The sequence below is a fragment of the Theropithecus gelada genome, chromosome 11, assembly GCF_003255815.1.
Source record: "Theropithecus gelada isolate Dixy chromosome 11, Tgel_1.0, whole genome shotgun sequence".
Classification (NCBI taxonomy): Eukaryota; Metazoa; Chordata; class Mammalia; order Primates; family Cercopithecidae; genus Theropithecus; species Theropithecus gelada.
The window spans coordinates 42,233,619-42,254,777 of NC_037679.1; the positions used below are offsets into that span (position 1 = coordinate 42,233,619).

Sequence of the window (21,159 nt, forward strand, 5' to 3'; positions counted from 1 at the left end):
TGTATATATTTCCAACGCCCTCTGAGCCATATATTTTCTTCCTTATCACTTCCAAACTTACTGAAACCACTAGAAAGTCACTGGATTTTCCAATTATTAGTTATATTTGACTTCCCATTTACAATCACGAGGCTCTTATTTCAATCATGTTGTAATGGACCATAGGGTCTTCAGAGCAAAGTGGGGTGGCAAATGAGGTTGAAGGTGGGCATCTGTCAACCCTGTTTCTTTCCACTATTAATGTGCATGTGAGCACCTGGGGATGTTGTTAAAGTGCATGCTATGATTTAGTAAGTTGGGGTAGTATCTGTGATTTTACGCTTCTAACAAATCCCAGGATAAGCTTAGGACGTTGATTCTTGGACCACCGCTACAGGCAAGTTCTATTCTGCTGTTTCTCTTTCACCCGTCTCAATTCCTTCTCCTCATCCAAACATTACACCTTGAACATAAGCGGTAATTTACTACATGTGAATATAACCGTTGACATTGCCAATACACAATACCCTCTCTTTTAATTTTTTCCACTACACATCATTATATAATTGTTCTAGATACAGGTGTAACTCTGCCCTTTGCAGCCCCTGAACAGTTTGAGGCTGTGAAAGAATAGCCTTAAACTGTCATGGGGCATCAAGGAATTTCTCAGAGGGACCTTTTTAAAAATTATATTGTCAGCATAGTTTTGTCCTCTTATTGCTACGTTTTTTCTTTACCACTCTAGTCTTTTCATTTAGAATTCAGGTGGAGATACTTACAGGTCATGAAGCCATTTTCGGTATCTTGACAGAGAAGTTTTCATCTAAGAAGGCTTAATGGTCATAAACAATTTATTGTACAAGTTTCATTGCAAGGATCTTTTCTGCTCCATTGTTTTTACGTATATATGACTCTGGTTTCACTATTTTAAGATCTTCCATACATTTTTATGTCTTCGATTATTTCAATTCTACTTCTATTCCTACTGTATAACATATCAACTGGAATTAAAATTTAGTGCTGCTTTGAGTAACTCAAAACTAAGCATCAGAGCCTGGCAAGAATCCAGGAAAACCCAGCTATTTTCCTCTGTTTTTATGTTACATGAACAACAATCTCCAGTTTAAAAAAAAAAAATGCTCATAAGCTATTCTTGAAAACAATTGCCAAGACTTTACTGAAATACCTTTTGTACGTATGAGTAGTTTTTATATTAATTTTTAATTCAAATTGACAATTCACAACTATTAATAATTGTAGTTAAAGAGAGTTTTACTTCTAAATGCCACTAGAGATTTTATTATTTATATTTCTAAGGAAGAAAATTTAAATTTAGCGATTTTATAATTTGCACAGAATACATAAAAATGTGGGTAATTGTAAGTGGTTCTTTTAATCAGATTTGCTTCAGACATTTCATAGGGTATATTAAGTTGTTATTCCATTACATTATTGATTCCCAAATTTCTCTTATACATCTTTCTTTATAAGACTATTGGGCCATAAACATGTGTTCCAAAGTATACTTTTCTAAAATAACACCAGGGAGTGGAACTAGATATAAGAAATATGTATATTTAACAGATGCAGATTTTATAGTCTCATGTACAAAAATGGAATTTCGCAGTACACAAATGATGAAATGTGTTTGTGAGTTTTGTTATCGTCTGTTTGCTTTCAACCTGAGACTATATTTTCACTGATGGCAAAAAACAAAACCAACCAACAGAACAAAAAACCCTGAACCTAAAGACTTAAAATATAATCAACTCACTCCAGTGATTTCTTGGAAATTCAGGGTTTACTTCCTAGTCCAGTTCACAAATGCTATGTGGACTTTTTCTTCTTCCTTACCCTTCCTGGCCCTGAGACACCAGAGGTAATGTGAAGAGTGGGAGGGCCCAACAGCTATGATAGGTAGGAGTTGGTAATGAGAAAGGAGCCTCCGTCCGAGTCTCCAGTTACTGTCTATTATTGGCATAGGGATTAAATCTTTAATGCTCTAGATATGTGACATAACAGTGTTGACTCCTAGGATGGCATGTTAAATGGAGCAAGTTGCCCATCTGGATCCATTGTGGGTTCCTCGTATGAATGATTTTCCTTCTCACCACCTTATTTCTGGCTTTGTAAAGTATGTTTTGGTCAGAATGCAGAGTTGTTTACATCTGGCCTGCAAGATTTCTTGCAGAGCCACTGCTCTCCTCTTCACCCACCTTCAAAGCCTTCTCTTAATACTTGGACACTTGGGAAAAGTTTCCACTATATCTAATTGTGGGCTTTTAAAAATGAGATATTTCAGGAAGTAAGAAAGTGAATATCTGGCACTGTTTTTGCATTATCCTCTTCTTTAAAACGTGGTAAATAATAATAATTGCTTCATGGTGGTATTGTAACTGGTAAATGAAATAATCAATTCCTGGATAGAGGATTTAGAAATTTTCCATCCCAGAAAAGAAATAGGGAAGGAAGAAAGGATACGAGTATGCAGGAAGTGTTATTTTTTCGTCTGCTTTAATAGTCTTGGGAACCTGAGTCCTGCGATCAGTCCCTAACAATCTTATGGTTGAAGTTCTTAACAATATTTAGTAGAATCTCTAAACAACTGGCAGAATACTGCTAAATCTTTACTTTTTCAAATATTGATTAATGATTCAATCATCTCTACAATTAAGATGTATTAAGTACTCCCAGGATGCTCTGTGGAGAGCCGTGTATGAAATACAGCAAACACTGTAAAATGGACATTGGACACTTCCTCATGAGTTATTCTCTTTTGTCTAGAGAATAAAATGAGGATATAAATGAGCATTCCGTGGGTGCAACTGACATATTCTTTTCCCTACAGTTTTCCATGTTCTGCCATAAATGCATGCTGATTAGTAGTTTGTAAAGACTGTTTAATATTAGAAGCAAGGTCCTAGAGTAAAAATTAATTTGCATAGTTGTAAGACATATATAATAAATCCTAGTGGGTTTTTTTCCCACGTCATCAAAATTTCATCAATTCTACTTCTAGCTTAAGAAATTAAGTTTTCTAACCTAGATATTTCCTTTGAGAACTAAAGCACTGAATAATATGAAGACTTTAAAAACTAATAACCATTTTGGGGGGCAGTAAAACCTTTTAAAAATTGAGTTTATTATTATTTTCAAGGCATTTTATCTGATGGATTCCCCAGTTTCTCTTTTGATCCTTATCTACCTCATAATTAAATGTCCATAAAGATGAATATTAATGGTAGCTGTATTTTCCATGTTGGGCATCTGTCGGTTGATCTCACTTCAAAGTAACTGAGTTCTTTGTAGTAGTAAGTTGCTCCAATTTCCTACCTGCATGCCTTTTATTTTCCTCTGGAGAAAACCTTTCCAGGGCATGACCTAATGAATTCTGGTTCAGATTTCCAAATGAGTCTGTACCAAATTGATTCTATAATTTGGTGGAGGGAACCTTTATTAAATACCCTAGTGAGGGAATTTTTACTGTTTCATACCAAACTAAAGTACTTCTCTTGACATATTGAAATTGAGCTTTAACATTTATGGGAATATAAATTGCAACAGCACATTGTAACATGTCATGGGTCCAGTAGAGCCTTAGGTCAAGGGTTTTTACTTTCTTTATAACCCCTATTAAAAATAGCAGTGTTTTTAATTATTTTTCATTTAAAAATTAGAAAAATATGTCCTACTCTCCAAAGAGATGTTATCTTCAGTTATTTCCATAATTTATATGGTTGCATGGGGTATGTTTTTATAGTTTGTATTTGGCTTGACCAAGTGCAAATTCACTTTTATAGATGAGGCTAGTTAACCTTCTCTTTTAAAACTTGAATATGTTTTTCTAACTGAGAAAGTTAATTTTTGTGTTCTCTTCATCCTTGTCCTGTCATCTTCTTGTCTCAATAGCTTCTTTACATCACAGCTTCAAAAGAACACCACTCCATTTTAACTGCAGGACCCCCAGCCATTTACTATTATTGTCACTTCATAGATATGCTATATACAACATCTGAAATTGAATTTGGCATTTTCCTGTAGCATTTTTTCTGTACCCTTCAAATATTGTCACCAGATTCCAGTTCAACCTCCACAAGCTTCTTAGATCTCATTACCTGCCATCTTAGAAGGTCTTCTGAAGCAGCATGGTATGATCAAAAAATATATTGTATATGAAAGAACAACTGGCTGCACTTTCTTAGAACCCTGCTTCTGGTGATGAGTTGGGTGAACCTAGGTCTTTTCTGTGAATCACAGGAATAGACAGTGAACAAATCTATCTGTAAATTTCAGTGCACATTTTATTTGTACAAGTCAGTTGTGCTACTTACAGGATTTGGCTGTGAGCAATAGAAACTGACTGTAGCTATTTGAAGGCTATGGGAGCTACAGAATTCACTGTAGGCTGGAAGGCTTAAATTGGCAGGAAACAAGGTAGCCTCAGTGGCCCAGAAGTGAGATATACAAAAGCGGTTCTTTCCAGGAAGAGTCTGGCTAGTAAATAGTCCCATTGCTTCTACCATTGCAAGTGAGTTCTGGCCATCCTTTCATCTTTCTGTCACTTAGGAATGAAAGTCCTAAGTAATGAGAACATCCATTTAGCTGAGGTTAAGTCATGTGCTGACCCTGGTGTCTGAAGTCCAAGGGGAGACATAATCTGGCCTTTTTATTTTTTCTGTTAACTACACACCGTGGAAAGTTCCCTCCATACTGGAAAGAAAGTGTCTTTCTAGACAGATGTAGAATTTTGAAAGTCCTGCAGATCTTTACTGTTTTCATAAAACAAAAGCAATAATTACTAATTTTGACAATTTATTTTTAAAATTGAGATTTTTCTGGGGTATCATGTTGATGCTGGAGAACCCCACCATTATAATATATTACCTAGTTTTGCATGGAAAAGTAGGATAACTTTTCTAATTCCTAATATGTAAATGTGAGTAGGATAACTTTTCTAATTCCTAATATGTAAATGTGAACTAACAACACCCATTGAATAGGATTATGTTAAGATACTATTTATAATGCCTTAAATACAATAACAAGTATAATGCAAACACTCAATTTTTAAGTCTTTTTCTGCTTGGACAAATTATTGTTTGGTGTGACCAGAATTTTTTTTAAATTAACATTATTTTGCTGCACAGTGATCCTAATTGTAATTCTAAAATAAATGCTATAGTTTTATTTTATTATTTCTCTTACAGACAGGCTAGCCTCAATGAAGCAGCCGAGAAGTATTATGATCTGGCAGCCAGGCTGAGGCCTAATGTAAGTACTTTCCTAATGAGAAACACTTTCAGAGGGATAGACTCAAAGCATGTGATAGGTGTAAGACATAGAAGCGTGTTTTGTTTTTTGTTTTTTTTTCTTTCTTTCTTTCTTCCTTTCTCTCTCGATCTCTTATTTTGAATACCTACTAAATAGCTTAATTCAACAGTAAAATCTGCCAGCCTCAAGCTTCTTTTTCTAGAGTTAGATTTTTTGTCTTCTAGCCTGTGTAAAGCAACATAAGATTTTTATCACTTGAACACAGGCTTTAGCACTACTAAGTACTTTGTATTTGGATAACTTTTAAAATCAATTCCTTGAAGGTTTTTTTGGCTGTGGCATTAAATACCTATTATTTTTTGATTCTCATATATAGTCAGACCTCAAGCTGTATGCCTCTTTTCTATTCCACAGGCCTCATTTCTAATTTCTGTGCTTTTCAACTTTATCAAGAATGTTTTTATTACAATTTTTCTCTGGGTAATGATGCTTCCATAAAGAAAGATGGATATAAATTAGATCTCTTCTATTGAAATAGAGTAACCATTTATGAGAAAATAAGAACTGGTTTTGTCTTGGTCTTCTAAGCACATTTTATTTGCAACACATCTCTGAACTCCAACACATTGTGCTTTTATTTTCATATACCTTCTGCATCTCTCGCCAATACTAAAATCTTCTACCCTGTTCTTCACATCAAGACCATCTATTGGGAAATGCAATTTTGAAACAGTAATGAAAGTGCACATGTGATGTGAGTGCAAATAATGGGATCAGTCTCATTTCTTTATAGTAACTCATCCATTGGGCAAGCATTCTTCATCTATAGAGTGCCTGCTTTGTGGTAGGATACAGAGATTTCATATCCTGAAGGACCACACAGTGTAGCAGACAAGACTGAACACAATCATCTAATTGAAATACAGTGTGGTGATTCTTATACAGAGGTGTATACAGTCCTCTGGGAGCACAAAAGAGGAGGATTAATGCTCCCTGAAAGAGACCTATGTGGGAGGTAGCTATTTTTCTTTTCAGGAGATTCATCCACTTGCAACATTAGCCCTGAATCTCAACGCCTCCGAGTTTTACTTGTAGGGGCAAAAAAGTATCTTTATCTTAAGCACCCTAAGATAAGGTCTCATGGCTGAGACCCCAAACAAAAGACAGATTTAACAATAGAAAAGCATACAGATTTATTTAATATACATTTTACCTGATATGGGAGCCTTCAGAAATGATGACTCAGGAAAATATTTTTTATAGACATCATGCAGAAGTGTGATTAGAAGACAAAAAGTTATGATCTCATGGTAATAAATTGGGAAGAACTTAGAAAGTCCTGTTTGTTCTTCTTTCTTTCCCTGTGTATTCAGAGACAAGGTGTTAATGAGGGTCTTATCACTTACTACCTTGGAGAAGGGAGAGAGAAGGTCACAGAGTGACCGTCCTTCTTCTGCAGTTTTGTTTTTTTTCAGCTTAAAATACTCTGTATTATAAGGAACCATGCTTTGGGTGGCTGTTCTGAACCCTGTCACATTAATTATGAGATGTTTCAAGAATTGATAAGCAATTTGCAACAGAAGAAAATAACTTAAAAATCATGGTGAGAACAATGACAGCTAAAATTTATTGAGCACTTATTATTATGTGCCAAGCACTGTGCTAAGTACTTCATTCATTTCTCACAACAACCCATAGATACCTTTGTGATCCCTATTCTCTGGAAGGGCTGAGAAGTTGATAACTCACCCACTGTCAAAACCAAATGGAATCACACTGTAACCCGGGCCACTGAATGCATAACAGAAAGCTTGATGGAAAAAAAATGTAGCCATATCTTAGAGAGGAAAGGCAAGCCAGAAATTAGGAAAACCTAAATAAAGATAGTCATTTTATTTATTTATACAGTAATATTTACAGAGTACCAGGTATTACTTTAGGCAGTGGCTATACAGCAGTGAACAAAATGGTTAGGAGCTCACAATCTAGTCTGAGGAGAAGGAGCTAGTATATCAAACAGTGAGAAGTGCTTTGGAGAAAGCTGGAGCAGCACAAGTGAGTTAAGAGTTGTGGCAGGGAAGGGGGTGGCGTGCACAACTCATGGTTTGGTAAATGCCCTAGTCGGGCAGCTTTGTGCAGTATTTCTAGGAAAAGGGTTGAATTTGAAGTCTTATTATTACAACTTCGTTAAAGGCAGAGATCCGAGTTTTGTTGTTGTTGTTGTTGTTTTATTGCCTTCACGTTAATAAGATGCTATGAATGTACATAATGCATGATAGGTAAATGCAATTGTTTTTTGAGTACTGGTCACTTGAGTGTCATGTTGATTTTTGGTCAAGTGGTTGGTCAAATGACCATCTTCAGCATGTTATAATGAATTAGTGAGAGAAGAGCTCCCTGAGCTATCTGACCTGGACTAAAAAATGAAAGACACTCGGATATTACAAGATTTGAGTCTGATTTGTGAAATGGTTAATTTTAAAAGACGAAGCAAATCATAAAATCAATATTTAATCTCCAACTAAAAATTATTTTTTGCTGAACCCTCAAAATGTTTCTTCATAAACCCGCTGCAGACTGCTTTTCAAAATATGTTTATTCAAATGATACTTTCCCTATCTGGCAACAATACTTTTAAAATGATGGGATAGAATAAAGTATTCACATTTAACAGTGAATAAATGATGTTACAATTGATGGATCAACAGATATGATTTTTTCCTAATCTGTTTTCAGAATTGTGTTTTGACTTACAGTATGTGGTCTAGGTGAGTAAAACACCACAGCACAGAGGAAGCAGTGATAAAATACAAACCATGGCAGTAATATAAATTTCTCCCATCCAAGTACTAACCAGGACCAACCCTGCTTAGCTTCCAAGATCAGACAAGATAGTAATATAAATTTCTGTTCTGAAATGAAGAGACCTTTTTAAACAATAACCCGTGTAATGATTTATTAGCAATGACCCATCTGATCTGAATTAAAACATTCATTTAACATTCATCTTGTTCATATCTGTTTATTACCTTTGTTCATAAAAAACATTCTTTGTTATTTCTCTGCTTTTAACTTAATAAATTTGGTACCTGCCTATATGATAGCATAGCTAACAGACTTCAACTCTAGTCTATTTAAATAGTTCCATTGTCTTTTCTAGTTTTCTCCCCTACACAGTAATCTAATCTTACTCTTACTTTCTTCTAAAAATTTTCTTCTAAAGAATTTTCTTCTGTTCTTTAAGTACAACTAGGAGGGTAAAAATCAGTAGCTGTATGTGAGAGACTCTGTGAATGTTTCACCAATGTTCATATCAGATCGCTACTATACAAAATAAAGTAGGAAGCTGCAACCTCTGTTACAGTCATATTAAAAAGCTTGCTGTCTATGGGATATTCTTTCTTAATAAAATACCGATTCCATTTCTTCAATATGTCCCATGATGAATTTCTTTATGTTTTCTATGATATGAAAGCCATATTTTCCACATAATGTACTTTGAAATTGTTAATTGTATTTTTGCATCATTTTACGTACAAAGAATTCCAGTGGTCAAATACTCAAATAATGAAAGATGTCTAAATTAGCAGGCACAAAATAAGTTTTAGATTCTGACATTGTCTCTTTATCAGAGATGTTTAATACCTTGTCGTTTACCAAACTACACAGTTAGAGAAGTCTATTTATTACAAAATGACGCCATTACCATTTTAATTTTTTTTACTTGATTTTTGGAGCTGATTGTCCTAAAATTAAACCTTATAATACATTAAAACATGTTTCTATAATAGGAAAACTCCTTACTGAAATTGCTATTTTTAGTTTTTTTTAGTTTTAATTTTTTGTTTTGTTTTGTTTTAAATAAATTGACCTTTCTTTGGAGGTTACATTAAATAGACAACAGTCTTCTCTGTCTTCTCTCTCACTAATGGGCATCAAAAAATGCTGACTCTCAAGGACTAGAGGGATATTAAATGGAACTGCTTTGTTCTTCCTGGAGGAATTAAGCCAAATTCTGCATTAACTTATGGATTTTTAAAAAATGGTTAATGTGAAGAATGGGAAATTTGAATAGTACAAAGTCACCGGCTTTTGCTTGACTTTTTGTAAACTCTAGAGTTAGAAGAGAGTAATTACCAATGATAGGTCTGTACATCTTATATTTTGGGGGATGTAATTGTTTTTAATATGAATTTATTCAACTTACTTTTTATCAAGTTCCAGCTTTATGTAAGACTGTGCCAAATGCAGTAGGGTTTGAAAGTTATGAAACATTAACCTTGTCCTTAAGAAATGTACAATCTAATGTGGGGAGGGAGTGAAGGAGAGAACACGGGAATCCCAATCCTCAAACATCAGGGCAATAAATAATAGCATCTAATAAGTGCTTTGTGAGACATATGAGCTAGGTGTAAGCAAAGCGCACAGGAGAGAGAAACGACGTTCAGCTGGATGGAGCTGAAGAGACACTGAGTCACAGTTGACAAGCTAAGAGAAACTTGGAATGATAGGATGCCTGTAAGTAAGGATTTTAGCAAGAACAAGGAGAGAATTCTGGCAGGGAGAACTATGCACATGAACTAGGGCAACATGTACCGAGAGGAAGGGTATAGGGGAAGATAGAAATGAAAACTACCATAAAACTAGATGAATGGTAGTGGATACCATACTAAAAATGTGGCGTTTGTATTTTAAAATGTTATTAAGCAAAGTGACATAATGAAAAGAGTAATTTAGGATGGCCATTTATATGATGAAATGAAAAATGTCGATTGTGTTTGAGGAAGTAGAGATGGGAGATACAGCCTTGGGAAAACTTAATAAAAGATCATGGTAATAGTATAGGCATAAGGTAGTGAAACTAAAGTACAGAAATGGAGAGAAATGGAAAAGAACATACAGATAAATTAAGTAATAGATTATTTCAAAAGACGTGAAGAAGATAATTAGTTGGCCACCATATATGGTCCAAAATTTTGATTTTAGGTAACCTGGAAGAAAAGAAATGCCACAAATATAAAAATTGTAATCAGAGGGCTTTATTTATTATAAGAACAAAATGGTTAGACTGAGCACATTCTGAGCGAGAGAATCTGCTTACTCTCATTTTCTCATGAGACATTCCTATCAAGGAAGGAGTCAGAAGGCCATAGTTAGGGACAGAGACTTGGGAGTCATTTGCAAAAAAAGGAAATGGTACCAAATAAGTGGGTAGCATCACCAAAGGAGGGAATATACAAAAGAGAAGAGAGTCCGTGTCAGACATTTGGGAATTTCGACATTTCAAATTTAGAATAAGGAAGGCAGCCAAGACAGTGACAGGGCATAGAAAGCAAAGTTGATGAGCAGGGAACACTGCTGCAAAAAGGTAAAGAAAAACAAGGACAGAGAAAGTCCTTTGACTTCCAAGAGTAAGCATATTTGTGCCCTTTGGGAGTGCAGTTTCCCATAAGTGATGTGAGCAGTTGAGGAAATGGAGAATTGGAAGTGGGTGGTGTAAGACTTATTCTGTAATGATGTTTGGAAACAAATATTAAATTTGAATATTACCAATTAAAGATAGATGTTGAGATGTATGTGTCTCTGTGTTAAATAGGGTACTAAAAATGTGTGTATGCACGTGAACATGAGACTGAAAATGTGTCCAAGGTGAAGGGAGCGCAAAGGAAATATCAGAGATATTTAAGGATTGCTTCCTCCCCAGTGACTGAAGAAGAAAAAGGACACCGTGAAGATACAGAGGGAAAAACAAAACTAGAAATAGAGGGGAGCTAACTTAGTAAATTATTTCGGTTATGCTCATTTGATTATCTGCTAATCCTGTGGGGGAAGAAAGGATAGAATTTTATGTTAAAGACTCATGGACAACTCCATGTTCTGAGAACCAGAGTAGGTAATATTTGATGCCGGTCTGTACTATCTACATGGAATAAATAAGTACCAATGAGGACACATTTTTTTCGGTGATCACTGGTAGATTACTTCTAGTTTTGACTCAGCTCTCTGATTTATATGCTAACTGTTGTATTTGCATTTTGCATTTCTAATATGTAGAATATTTTATAAATATCCCATGTGTATTTAGTATATATGCATTAAAAGGAGAGTATCTTTCAAGGATAATATTATCGATAGAGAACTTCATATATGCATTATACCTTTCCCAGGTACTTAGAACATAAATTATTTCAGAACATTATTATAAAATCAAAACCAGTGTGATCCATTTGGGCTCTTTAGCAATGGTTATATGTCAAAAGATTAAACTGAGAAACATGGGAAGAGAAGATTCAAATAAATGAGCTTATTGACAAAATGCAGCTGTGTTACAAGGTAGTCCACATATTCTGTAACGTATTACTTTCAATTTGACTCTCATTTTTATGGTGAATATGGTGGTAGGGGAATGACTGTGGAGTGGAAATAACCACTAAGACTGAGCTCTGGGGAAAAAGATTAATTATTTAATTGAGCTATTATTAATTGAAAGGATATAAAATTTCCCACTACATATGTATATGCTAATGGGAAAGATATTCTTCAACCCTAATTAGAACAAAGAAAACATGAAACCAAGTTTAATGGGACAGATTCAGATTTTAACATATAAAGGATTGTTATGTTGTTGGAAAAAAATGACAAAGTTAATAATAATTTGTCTGGGAGGCAGTTAAACCACATTTCTGCTTGTAAATGGGTGAGGAACCATATGGCCTCTCCCAAAACTTTCCACAAGCTTCTGTGATGTGGGAATACTACATACCATGTGTCTCTTGACTTTTACGCATTGATTTTATGTGGATCCCAGAATCACCAGATTGATTTTATGAGTAAAATGTGTTTTAATACTGCACATACATATTTCACTTTGACTAATTTTTTCAGTTACAAATATATCCATGTGTTTTACTTTTTTATTTATTATTCATTTTTCCATAAATTGGGGTACAGGATTTAGTGGTGATTTGTGAGATTTTGGTGCACCCATCACCCGAGCAGTATACACTGCACCAATTTGTAGTCTTTAATCCCTCGTCCCCCTCCCACTCTTCCCCTCATGTCCCCAAGGTCCATTGTGTCATTCTTATGCCTTTGCGTCCTCATAACTTAGCTCCCACGTATCATTGAGAACATACGATGTTTGGTTTTCCATTCCTGAGTTACTTCACTTGGAATAACAGTCTCCAGTCTCATCCAGGTCACTGCAAATGCTGTTAATTCATTTGTTTTTATGGCTGTGTAGTATTCCATCATATACATATACCACAGTTTCTTTATGCACTCGTTGATTGATGGGCATTTGGATTGGTTCCAAAATTTTTCTGTTGTGAATTGTGCCACTATAAACATACATGTGCAAGTATCTTTTTCATATAATGACTTATTTTCCTCTGGGTAGATACCCAGTGGTGGGATTGCTGGATCAGGTGGTAGTTATACTTTTAGTTCTTTAAGGACTCTTCACACTGTTTTCCATAGTAGTTGTACTAGTTTACATTCCCACCAGCAGTGTAGAAGTTTTCCCTGTTCATCACATCCATGCCAACATCTACTATATTTTGATTTCTTGATTATGGCCATTCTTGCAGGAGTAAGGTGGTATTGCAGTATGGATTTGATTTGCATCTCCCTGATCATTAGTGAAGTTGAGCATTTTTTCATATGTTTGTTGGCCATTTGTATATCTTCTTTTGAGAATTGTCTATTCGTGTCCTTAGCCCATTTTTTGATTGGATTTTTTGTTTTTTTCTTACAGATTTGAGTTTGTTGTAGATTCTGGATATTAGTCCTTGGTGAGATGTATAGATTGTGCAGATTTTCTCCCACTCTATGGGTCGTCTGTTAACTCTGCTGACTGCTCCTTTTGCTGTGCAAAAAAGCTCTTAGTTTAATTAGCTCCCAGCTATTTATTTTTATTGCATTTGCTTTTGGCTTCTTAGACGTGAAATTCTTGCCTAGAGGGTTTTGTGTTTTTTTGATATTATCTTTTAGGACTTCTATAGTTTCAAGTCTTAGGTTTAAGTCCTTAATCCATCTTGAGTAGATTTTTGTATAAGGTGAAAGATGAGGATCCAGTTTCATTCTCCCACATGTGGCTAGCCAATTATCCCAGCACCATTTGTTGAAAAGGGTGTCCTTTCCCCACTTCATGTTTTTGTTTGCTTTGTCAAAGATCAATTGGCTGTGTTTGGGTTTATTTCTGGGTTCTCTATTCTGTGCCATTGGTCTGTGTGCCTACTTTTATACCAGTACCAGGCTCTTTTGGTGTCTATGGCCTTAGAGTATAGTTTGAAATCAGGTAGTATGATGTCTCCAGGTTTGTTCTTTTTGCTTAGTCTTGCTTTGGCTATGCAAGCTCTTTTTTGGTTCCCTATGAATTTTAAGATTGTTTTTTCTAATTCTGTGAAGAATGATGGTGGTATTTTGATGGGGATTGCATTGAATTTTTTATTGCTTTTGGCACTATGGTCATTTTCACACTATTGATTCTACCATCCATGACCATGAAATGTGTTTCCATTTGTTTGTGCCATCTGTGATTTCTTTCAGCAGTGTTTTGTAGTTTTCCTTTAGAGGTCTTTTAACTCTTTGGTTAGATGTATTCCTAAGTATTGTATTTTATTTTATTTTTTATTTATTTATTTATGTATTTATTTATTTATTTATTTGCAGCTATTGTAAAAGGAGTTGAGTTCTTGATTTGATTCTTTGCTTGGTCGCTGTTGGTGTATAGAAGAGCTACTAATTTGTATACATTAATTTTGTATCCAGAAACTTTGCTGAATTCTTTTATCAGTTCTAGGAGCTTTCCCGAGGAGTCCTTAGGGTTTTCAGAGTAAATGATTATATCATCAGCAAACGGTGACAGTTTGACTTCCTCTTTACAGATTTGGATACACTTTATTTCTTTCTCTTGTCTGATTGCTATGGCTAGGACTCCCAGTACCATGTTGAAGAGTGGTGGCGAGAGTGGGCATCCTTGTCTTGTTCCAGTTCTCAGAGGGAATGCTTTCAACTTTTACCCATTCAGTATTCTGTTAGCTGTAGGTTTGTCATAGATGGTTTTTATTACATAGGGTATGTCCCTTGTATGCCGATTTGCTGAGAGTTTTAATCATAAAGGGATGCTGGATTTTGTCGAATGCTTTTTCTGCATCTATTAAGATGATCATGTGATTTTTGTTTTTAATTCTGTTTATGTGGTGTATTACGTTTATTGACTTATGTATGTTAAACCATTCCTGCATCCCTGCTATTAAATGCACTTGATCATGGTGGATTATCTTTTTTTATATTGTTGGATTCGGTTAGCTAGTATTTTGTTAAAGATTTTGATACCAATAGTTATCAAGAATATTGGTCTGTAGTTTTCTTTTTTGGTTATGTCCTTTCCTGGTTTTGGTATTAGGGTTATGCTGGCTTCATAAGGGTTCCTTCTTTACCTGACTTGTAGAATAGTTTCAAAAGAATTGGTACCAATTCCTCTTTTAATCTCTGGTAGAATTCTGTTGTGAATCTGTCTGGTCCTGGATTTTTTTTGTTGGCGGTAGTGGTGATTTTTTAATTACCATTTAAATCTCGCTGCTTGTTATTGGTCTGTTTAGGGTATCTAATTATTCCTGATTTAAACTAGGAGGATCATATCTTTCCTGGAATTTATCCAACTCTTCTAGGTTTTCTAGTTGTGTGCATCAAGGTGTTCGTAGTAGCCTTGTATGGTCTTTTGTATTTTCAGTAGTGTCAGTTGTAATATCTCCTGTTTTCTTTTCTTAGTGAGGTTATTTGAATTTTCTCTGTTCTTTTCTTGGTTAATCTTGCTAAAGGTCTATCAATTGCATTTTTCTTTTCAAAGAACCAGTGTTCTGTTTTGTTTATCTTTTCTATTGTTTTATTGTTTCAGTTTCATTTAGTTCAGCTCTGATCTTGGTAATTTCCTTTCTTCTACTGGGTTTGGATTTGGTTTGTTCTCGTTTCTCTAGTTCCTTGAGGTATGACCTTAGATTGTCAATTTGTGCTCTTTCAGTCTTTTTGATGTAGATGCTTGGGGCTATGAACTTTCCTCTTAGCACTGCTTTTGCCGTATCCCTGAGGTTTTGATAGGTTGTCATTATTGTTGTTCAGTTTGAAGAATTTTTAAATTTCCATTTGATTTCGTTTTTGGCCCAGTGCTCATTCAGGAGCAGGTTATCTAATTTCTGTGTATTTGCATGGTTCTGAAGGTTCCTTTTGGAGTTGATTTCCAGCTTTATTCCACTGTGGTATGAGAGAGTGCTTAATATAATTTCAATTTTCTTAAATTTATTGAGGCTCATTTTATGGCCTATCATATGGTCTATTTTGGAGAAAGTTCCATGCACTGTTGAATAGAACGTGTATTCTACAGGTGTTGGATGTAATGTTCTGTATATATATAAGTCTATAAGTCCATCTGTCTCAAGGTATAGTTTAAATGCATTGTTTCTTTGTTGACTTTCTGTCTTGATGATCTGTCTAGTGCTGTCAGTGGAGTATTGAAGAAAACTTCCCTGGCCTTGCTAGAGACCTAGACACTCAAATACAAGAAACACAAAGAACACCTGGAAAATTCATTGCAAAAAGATCTTCACCTAGATACATTGTCATCAGGTTATCCAAAGTTAAGACGAAGAAAAGATTCTTAAGAGCTATGAGACAGAAGCACCAGGTAACCTATGAAGGAAAGCTTATCAGATTAACAGCAGGTTTAACATATAGTTTATAACATATGAATTGTCTTTTATTGTAAACTATATGTTAAGTATATATAAATATAACAAACTATATGTTAAATATATATAAATAAGGACTTAACATATAGTCCTTATATGTTAAGAATTGTCTTCTTCCTCAGGAACACTAATTATTCTTGAGTTTGGTCGTTTAACATAATCTCAGACTTTTTGGAGCCTTTGTTCATTTTTTTTATTCCTCATTTTATCCCCCACTATTACTATGTTACTGTCTAATTTCTTAGTCTATCAGTAATTGTTTTATAAATTTGGGAGCTCCAGTGTTAGGTGCATATATGTTTAGGATTGTGATGTTTTCCCGGTGGACAAGGCCTTTTACCATTATATAATGTCCCTCTTTGTCTCTTTTAACTGCTGTTGCTTTAAAATTTGTTTTGTCTCATACAAAGATAGCTACCCCTGCTCATTTTTTATTGTCCATTCTCATGAAATGCCTTTTTCCACCCCTTTAAGTTTATGTGAGTCCTTATATGTTATGTAGTCTCCTGAGGCAGCAGTTAGTTGGTTGGTGAGTTCTTATCCATTCTGCGGTTTTGTATCTTGTAAGGGAGCATTTAGGTCATTTATATTCGATGTTAATGTTGGAATGTGAGGTACCATTGCATTCATAGTACTCTTTGTTGCCTGTGTACTTTGTTTTATTTTTTGTTTTTACTTTTTAGCATGTATTTTTGTTTCATAGATCCTGTGTTTTGATGTGTTTCCAGGATTCTTGTCAAGATTTAGAGCTCCTGTTAGCAGTTCTTGTAGTGGTAGCTTGGTAATGTGTATTCTCTCAGCATTTGTTTGTCTGAAAAAGACTATCTTTCCTTCATATGATGCTTAGTTTTGCTGGATACAAAATTCTTAACTGACAATTGTTTTGTTTGAGGAGGCTGAAGATAGGGCCCCAAGCCCTTCTAGCTTGTAGGGTTTCTGCTGAGAAATCTGCTGTTAATCTGATAAGCTTTCCTTCATAGGTTACCTGGTGCTTCTCTATCATAGCTCTTAAGAATCTTTCCTTCGTCTTAACTTTGGATAACCTGATGACAATGTATCTAGGTGAAGATCTTTTTGCAATGAATTTTCCAGGTGTTCTTTGTGTTTCTTGTATTTGAATGTCTAGGTCTCTAGCAAAGCCAGGGAAGTTTTCCTCGATTATTCCCCCAAATATGTTTCCCACGCTTTTAGAATTGTCTTCTTCCCCAGGAACACCAATTATTCTTAAGTTTGGTCGTTTAACATAATCTCAGACTTTTTGGGACCTTTGTTCATTTTTTTTATTCCTTTTTCTTTGTCTTTGATTAGCTTAACTTGAAGACCTTGCCTTGGAGCTCTGAATTTCCTTCTTCCACTTGTTCAATTTTATTGCTGAGAATTTCTAGAGCTTTTTTCATTTCTAAAAGCATGTCCATAATTTCCTGAGTTTTTTATTGTTTTTTTCTTTCTGCTATTCTGTTTCCTTTGATATTTCTGCTTTCACTTCTTATATCAATTTTTGGATTTCCTTGCCTTGTGTTTTGTCTTTCTCTGGTGCCTACCTGATTGGCTTGATAACTAATCTCCTGAACTCTTTTTCAGGTAAATCAGGGATTTCTTCTTGGTTTGGATCTATTGCTGGTGAACTAGTGTGATTTTTGAGGGTTAAGAGCCTTGTTTTATCATATTACCAGGGTTGGTTTTTGATTCCTTCTCATTTGGGTAAGCTCTGTGAGAGGGAATGTCTAGAGCTGAAGGCTGTTATTCTGATTCTTTTGTCCCACGTGGTGTTCCCTTGATGTAGTACTTTCCCCCTTTTCCTATGGATGTGGCTTCCTGGGAGCCAAACTGCAGTGATTGTTGTCTCTCTTCAGGACTAGCCACCCAGCAAGTCTACCAGGCTCCATGCTGGTACTGAGGGTTGTCTGCACAGCATCCTATGATGTGAACCATCTGTGGGTCTCTCAGCTGTGGAAATCAGCACCTGTTCTGGTGGAGGTGGCGGGGGTGAAATGGACTCTTTGAGGGTTCTTAGCTTTGGTGGTTTAATGCACTCTTTTTGTGCTGGTTGGCCTCCTGCTGGGATGAGGCGCTTTCCAGAGAGCATCAGCTGTGGTAGTATGGGGAGGAACAGGCGGTGGGCAGGGCCCTAGAACTCTCAAGAGTATATGCCCTCTGTCTTCAGTTACTAGAGTGGATAGGGAAGGACCATCAAGTGGGAGCAGGGCTAGGTGTGTCTGAGCTCACACTCTCCTTGGGTGGGTCTTGCTGCAGCTGCTGTGGGGGGTGGGGGCTAGAGTCCCAGGTCCCTGGAGTTGTGTACCTAGGAGGATCATGGCTGCCTTTGCTGAGCCATGTGTGTTGTCAGGGAATTGGAGGAAAGCCAGCAGTCACAGGCCTCACCCAGGTCCCATACAAACCAAAGGGCTGGTCTCACTCCCATCATGCCCCCCACCTACTCACCCATCCACATTAAACAACCCAGAGTCTGTGTCTGTTTCCAGGTGGAGGGCATGAGGTCTTGAAAACTTGCTTCAGGCTACCCACCTCCCAGCTGTGAAGGAAAAGGTTTGGTTCTTGCCCCGCCTATGGAGTCTGCACACTGGATTTGCGTTCTCCCCTAAGCTCCCCACTAAGTTCAGGCCAGGAGGCTTCATGACCCATTCAGGTAGTTACAAAGTTCAGCTAGAGATTTCCTTCTCCCGGTGGAGTTTTAGCCCCTGCTCCTCTGTCCACCCTCCTGATGGATCCCTGTGGTATCAGGCAGGAATGGCCTGCTTGGGGACCCAGCGAGCTCCCAGGGCCTTTCTGCTGCTTCCCCTACCCCTGTATTTCGCTCAGCTCTGTAAATTGTCTCAGTTCCAGGTAAAGCCAGAAATTCCTCCCGCGAACAGACTTTCAGCTTCTCCAGTGGTGACGTGTGTCAGGAGAGGAGGGTCTCCCTTTCCTACTTCCACAGGTGGGGCACTCACAGTATTTGGAGTGTCTCCTGGGGCCTTTAGGAGCAGTCCGCTTCCTTCAGAGGGTCTGCGGGTCCTGTCAGGATTGCTGGATTGTTCTTAGAGTCAATCTGGAGCTAAAATTCACGGTGCACACCTCCGCAACCTGCTCTGTCTGGAGCTGCAGTCTAGTCCTGCCTCCCATCCCCCATGATGATCTCTTGTCCATCTGTATATTTCATAGTTAGCAAATGACGTGAGGTAAATTGACACCCTCCTCTCCCCAAAATAGGTTTCAATCAAGTTATTAGTTTTCTCCCACATTTTATCCATTTTTGTTAATTGCAACCAGAGATACCATTGAAACAAGACCTTTGATCTTAGGTTTATTCACACTTACCCAAATTAGCTCCTGAAATCCATATTCTACTTCAGTTCAAAAATACGCTTCATCACATTATTATTACGGATATTTTTTGCCATGTCAGTAGAAATTAAATACCTAATTCCAGCAAGATAGATGTTCATTTCCCTGACAGCTTCAGTTAGGTCAGGATCAATTTTGGTCCCATCCTGCCCACATCTGCCTTCAAACTCCTTTCTACTCTAGATCTCTTTTCCAAATTATGTTCATGCTGCAGTTATTTCTTCTGACAGGTTACAAGTCTAGTTTCCGTTGCATTTACTTCTCTCTGCTTACATTTTAATGGCTTTGTGTTATACTTGTTTTGCAAATTTAGACAAATCAGACAAAAAAATGGATTTCTGAAGTGTTTACTGCTTTTCTTCTCTTTCTCCAATTGTGTAAGTTTCCATGCTTAGAAGACAAGGTTAGTGAATACAACCCCCTCGTTTACTAACTGTTGGTGTGGACAAGTTGCAGCCTATACTGGGGTCAGATTGTCGCACTGACCTAAACTGAATTTACAGTTTTTCCAGCCTTGGGGTATTGTTATTCATCACAATCTACATGCAGTCATTTTAAAACAGTATTTTTTCAATATATACTTGTGTATTCTCTGTATATATGTGTGTTTTAGATTCACAACCAGAAAGATCAGGGGAGTTGAGGCATAGCAGGAACGTAAGGAGTTCTTGGCTATAAAGAAAATCAGCTTCAGTATTGTACTTTGGGGAACATCAAAACCTTTGGGAAATTTCACTTAGTTATATTCTCTGAGTCCAACGTATTTCTTTTTACTCACATTTCTTTGTGGGGATATCTTTTGCATGGAGTTATAGCTATAATTGTTCAAACTGTGGGACCACACACTAAAATTACAGTTAGTCTCTACTCCAGAGAAACCAGATTCCTGATTTCTTTGAAATTCCAGCTGATGGAACCACACTGACCCACATTCCTACCTGGGAGTATCAGTTTGGGAGACTAGTGGGTGTCAGCTTCAGAGGGCTTTGCCCTTCCACCATTGCCAGTCACCACATTCCTTATAATTCCCCTTGGTTGTTCCCATAGCCAGCTTCCTCCGTTTCTATTATTTTACAGGTATTTATGCTTTTCTGAATATACACTGAAACATTAAACAAAGGTTGCTTATATGTGTAATAAGTCTTTGCTCTCTCCCTCCTGCTTCTAATTCTCCCTGTAACACCTTCTTTTTCTGCTTCTTTACCATTCCTGTAGTCCTAACTCCTTGTTAACTATCTGAACTCCAATCTGTATTTACAGATAAATCATATTATTCCTGATCCTAAAGACAAATAAACATTAGGCACATCATGAAAATTCATAGATTGATAGATTAATTTTTATTGAAAGTTCCATGTCCTTGTTGAAGAAGAAATATTCTGAGACGTTTTAAATGGAAAGGAGATTTTATTAAAGACTATTATGAGAGGGGTCAAGACTATTGTGGTAGGGGAGAGAGATTAGGCTCAACTCTATAGCAAAGACAGCTGGGAATTTATAGCGAAAGAGTTCAGAAAATACTACCCCAAAATATGGCATCTTGGCATATTGATGTTGTTTAAGCTGAAGGAATTTGAGAAATGGCATGTGCAGGAAGGACTATCTGATCTTCCACTGTGGCAGCCGTAAGACACTCATGGGAGTGGTGCCCGTGCTGTGCCTGGAGAATAGGTGCTTTCTTATCTCCGAAGGTGAAGTGAAACCAAGAGGAACCCGAACAAACAGGCCTTGCCCCGTTCTCCCCTAGTGTCTTACACTTAGCTCATATCCCTTTGTCCTATCCTATTTCTCTACAACTTTCTAATTTTCATCAAAC

The 21,159-nt window shown here is 36.5% G+C and overlaps 1 protein-coding gene across 2 annotated transcripts in view; it reads left to right on the top strand.

Annotated features, from left to right (window-relative positions):
* Nucleotides 1-21,159, top strand: part of TMTC2 (transmembrane and tetratricopeptide repeat containing 2) — a 442,328-nt gene that overhangs the window by 365,377 nt on the left and 55,792 nt on the right. For both annotated transcript variants that reach the window (XM_025403370.1, XM_025403371.1), the window contains one exon: nucleotides 5,187-5,250. In XM_025403370.1, coding sequence (XP_025259155.1) covers nucleotides 5,187-5,250 — 64 coding nt within the window. The remainder of the gene's footprint in view (nucleotides 1-5,186; nucleotides 5,251-21,159) is intronic.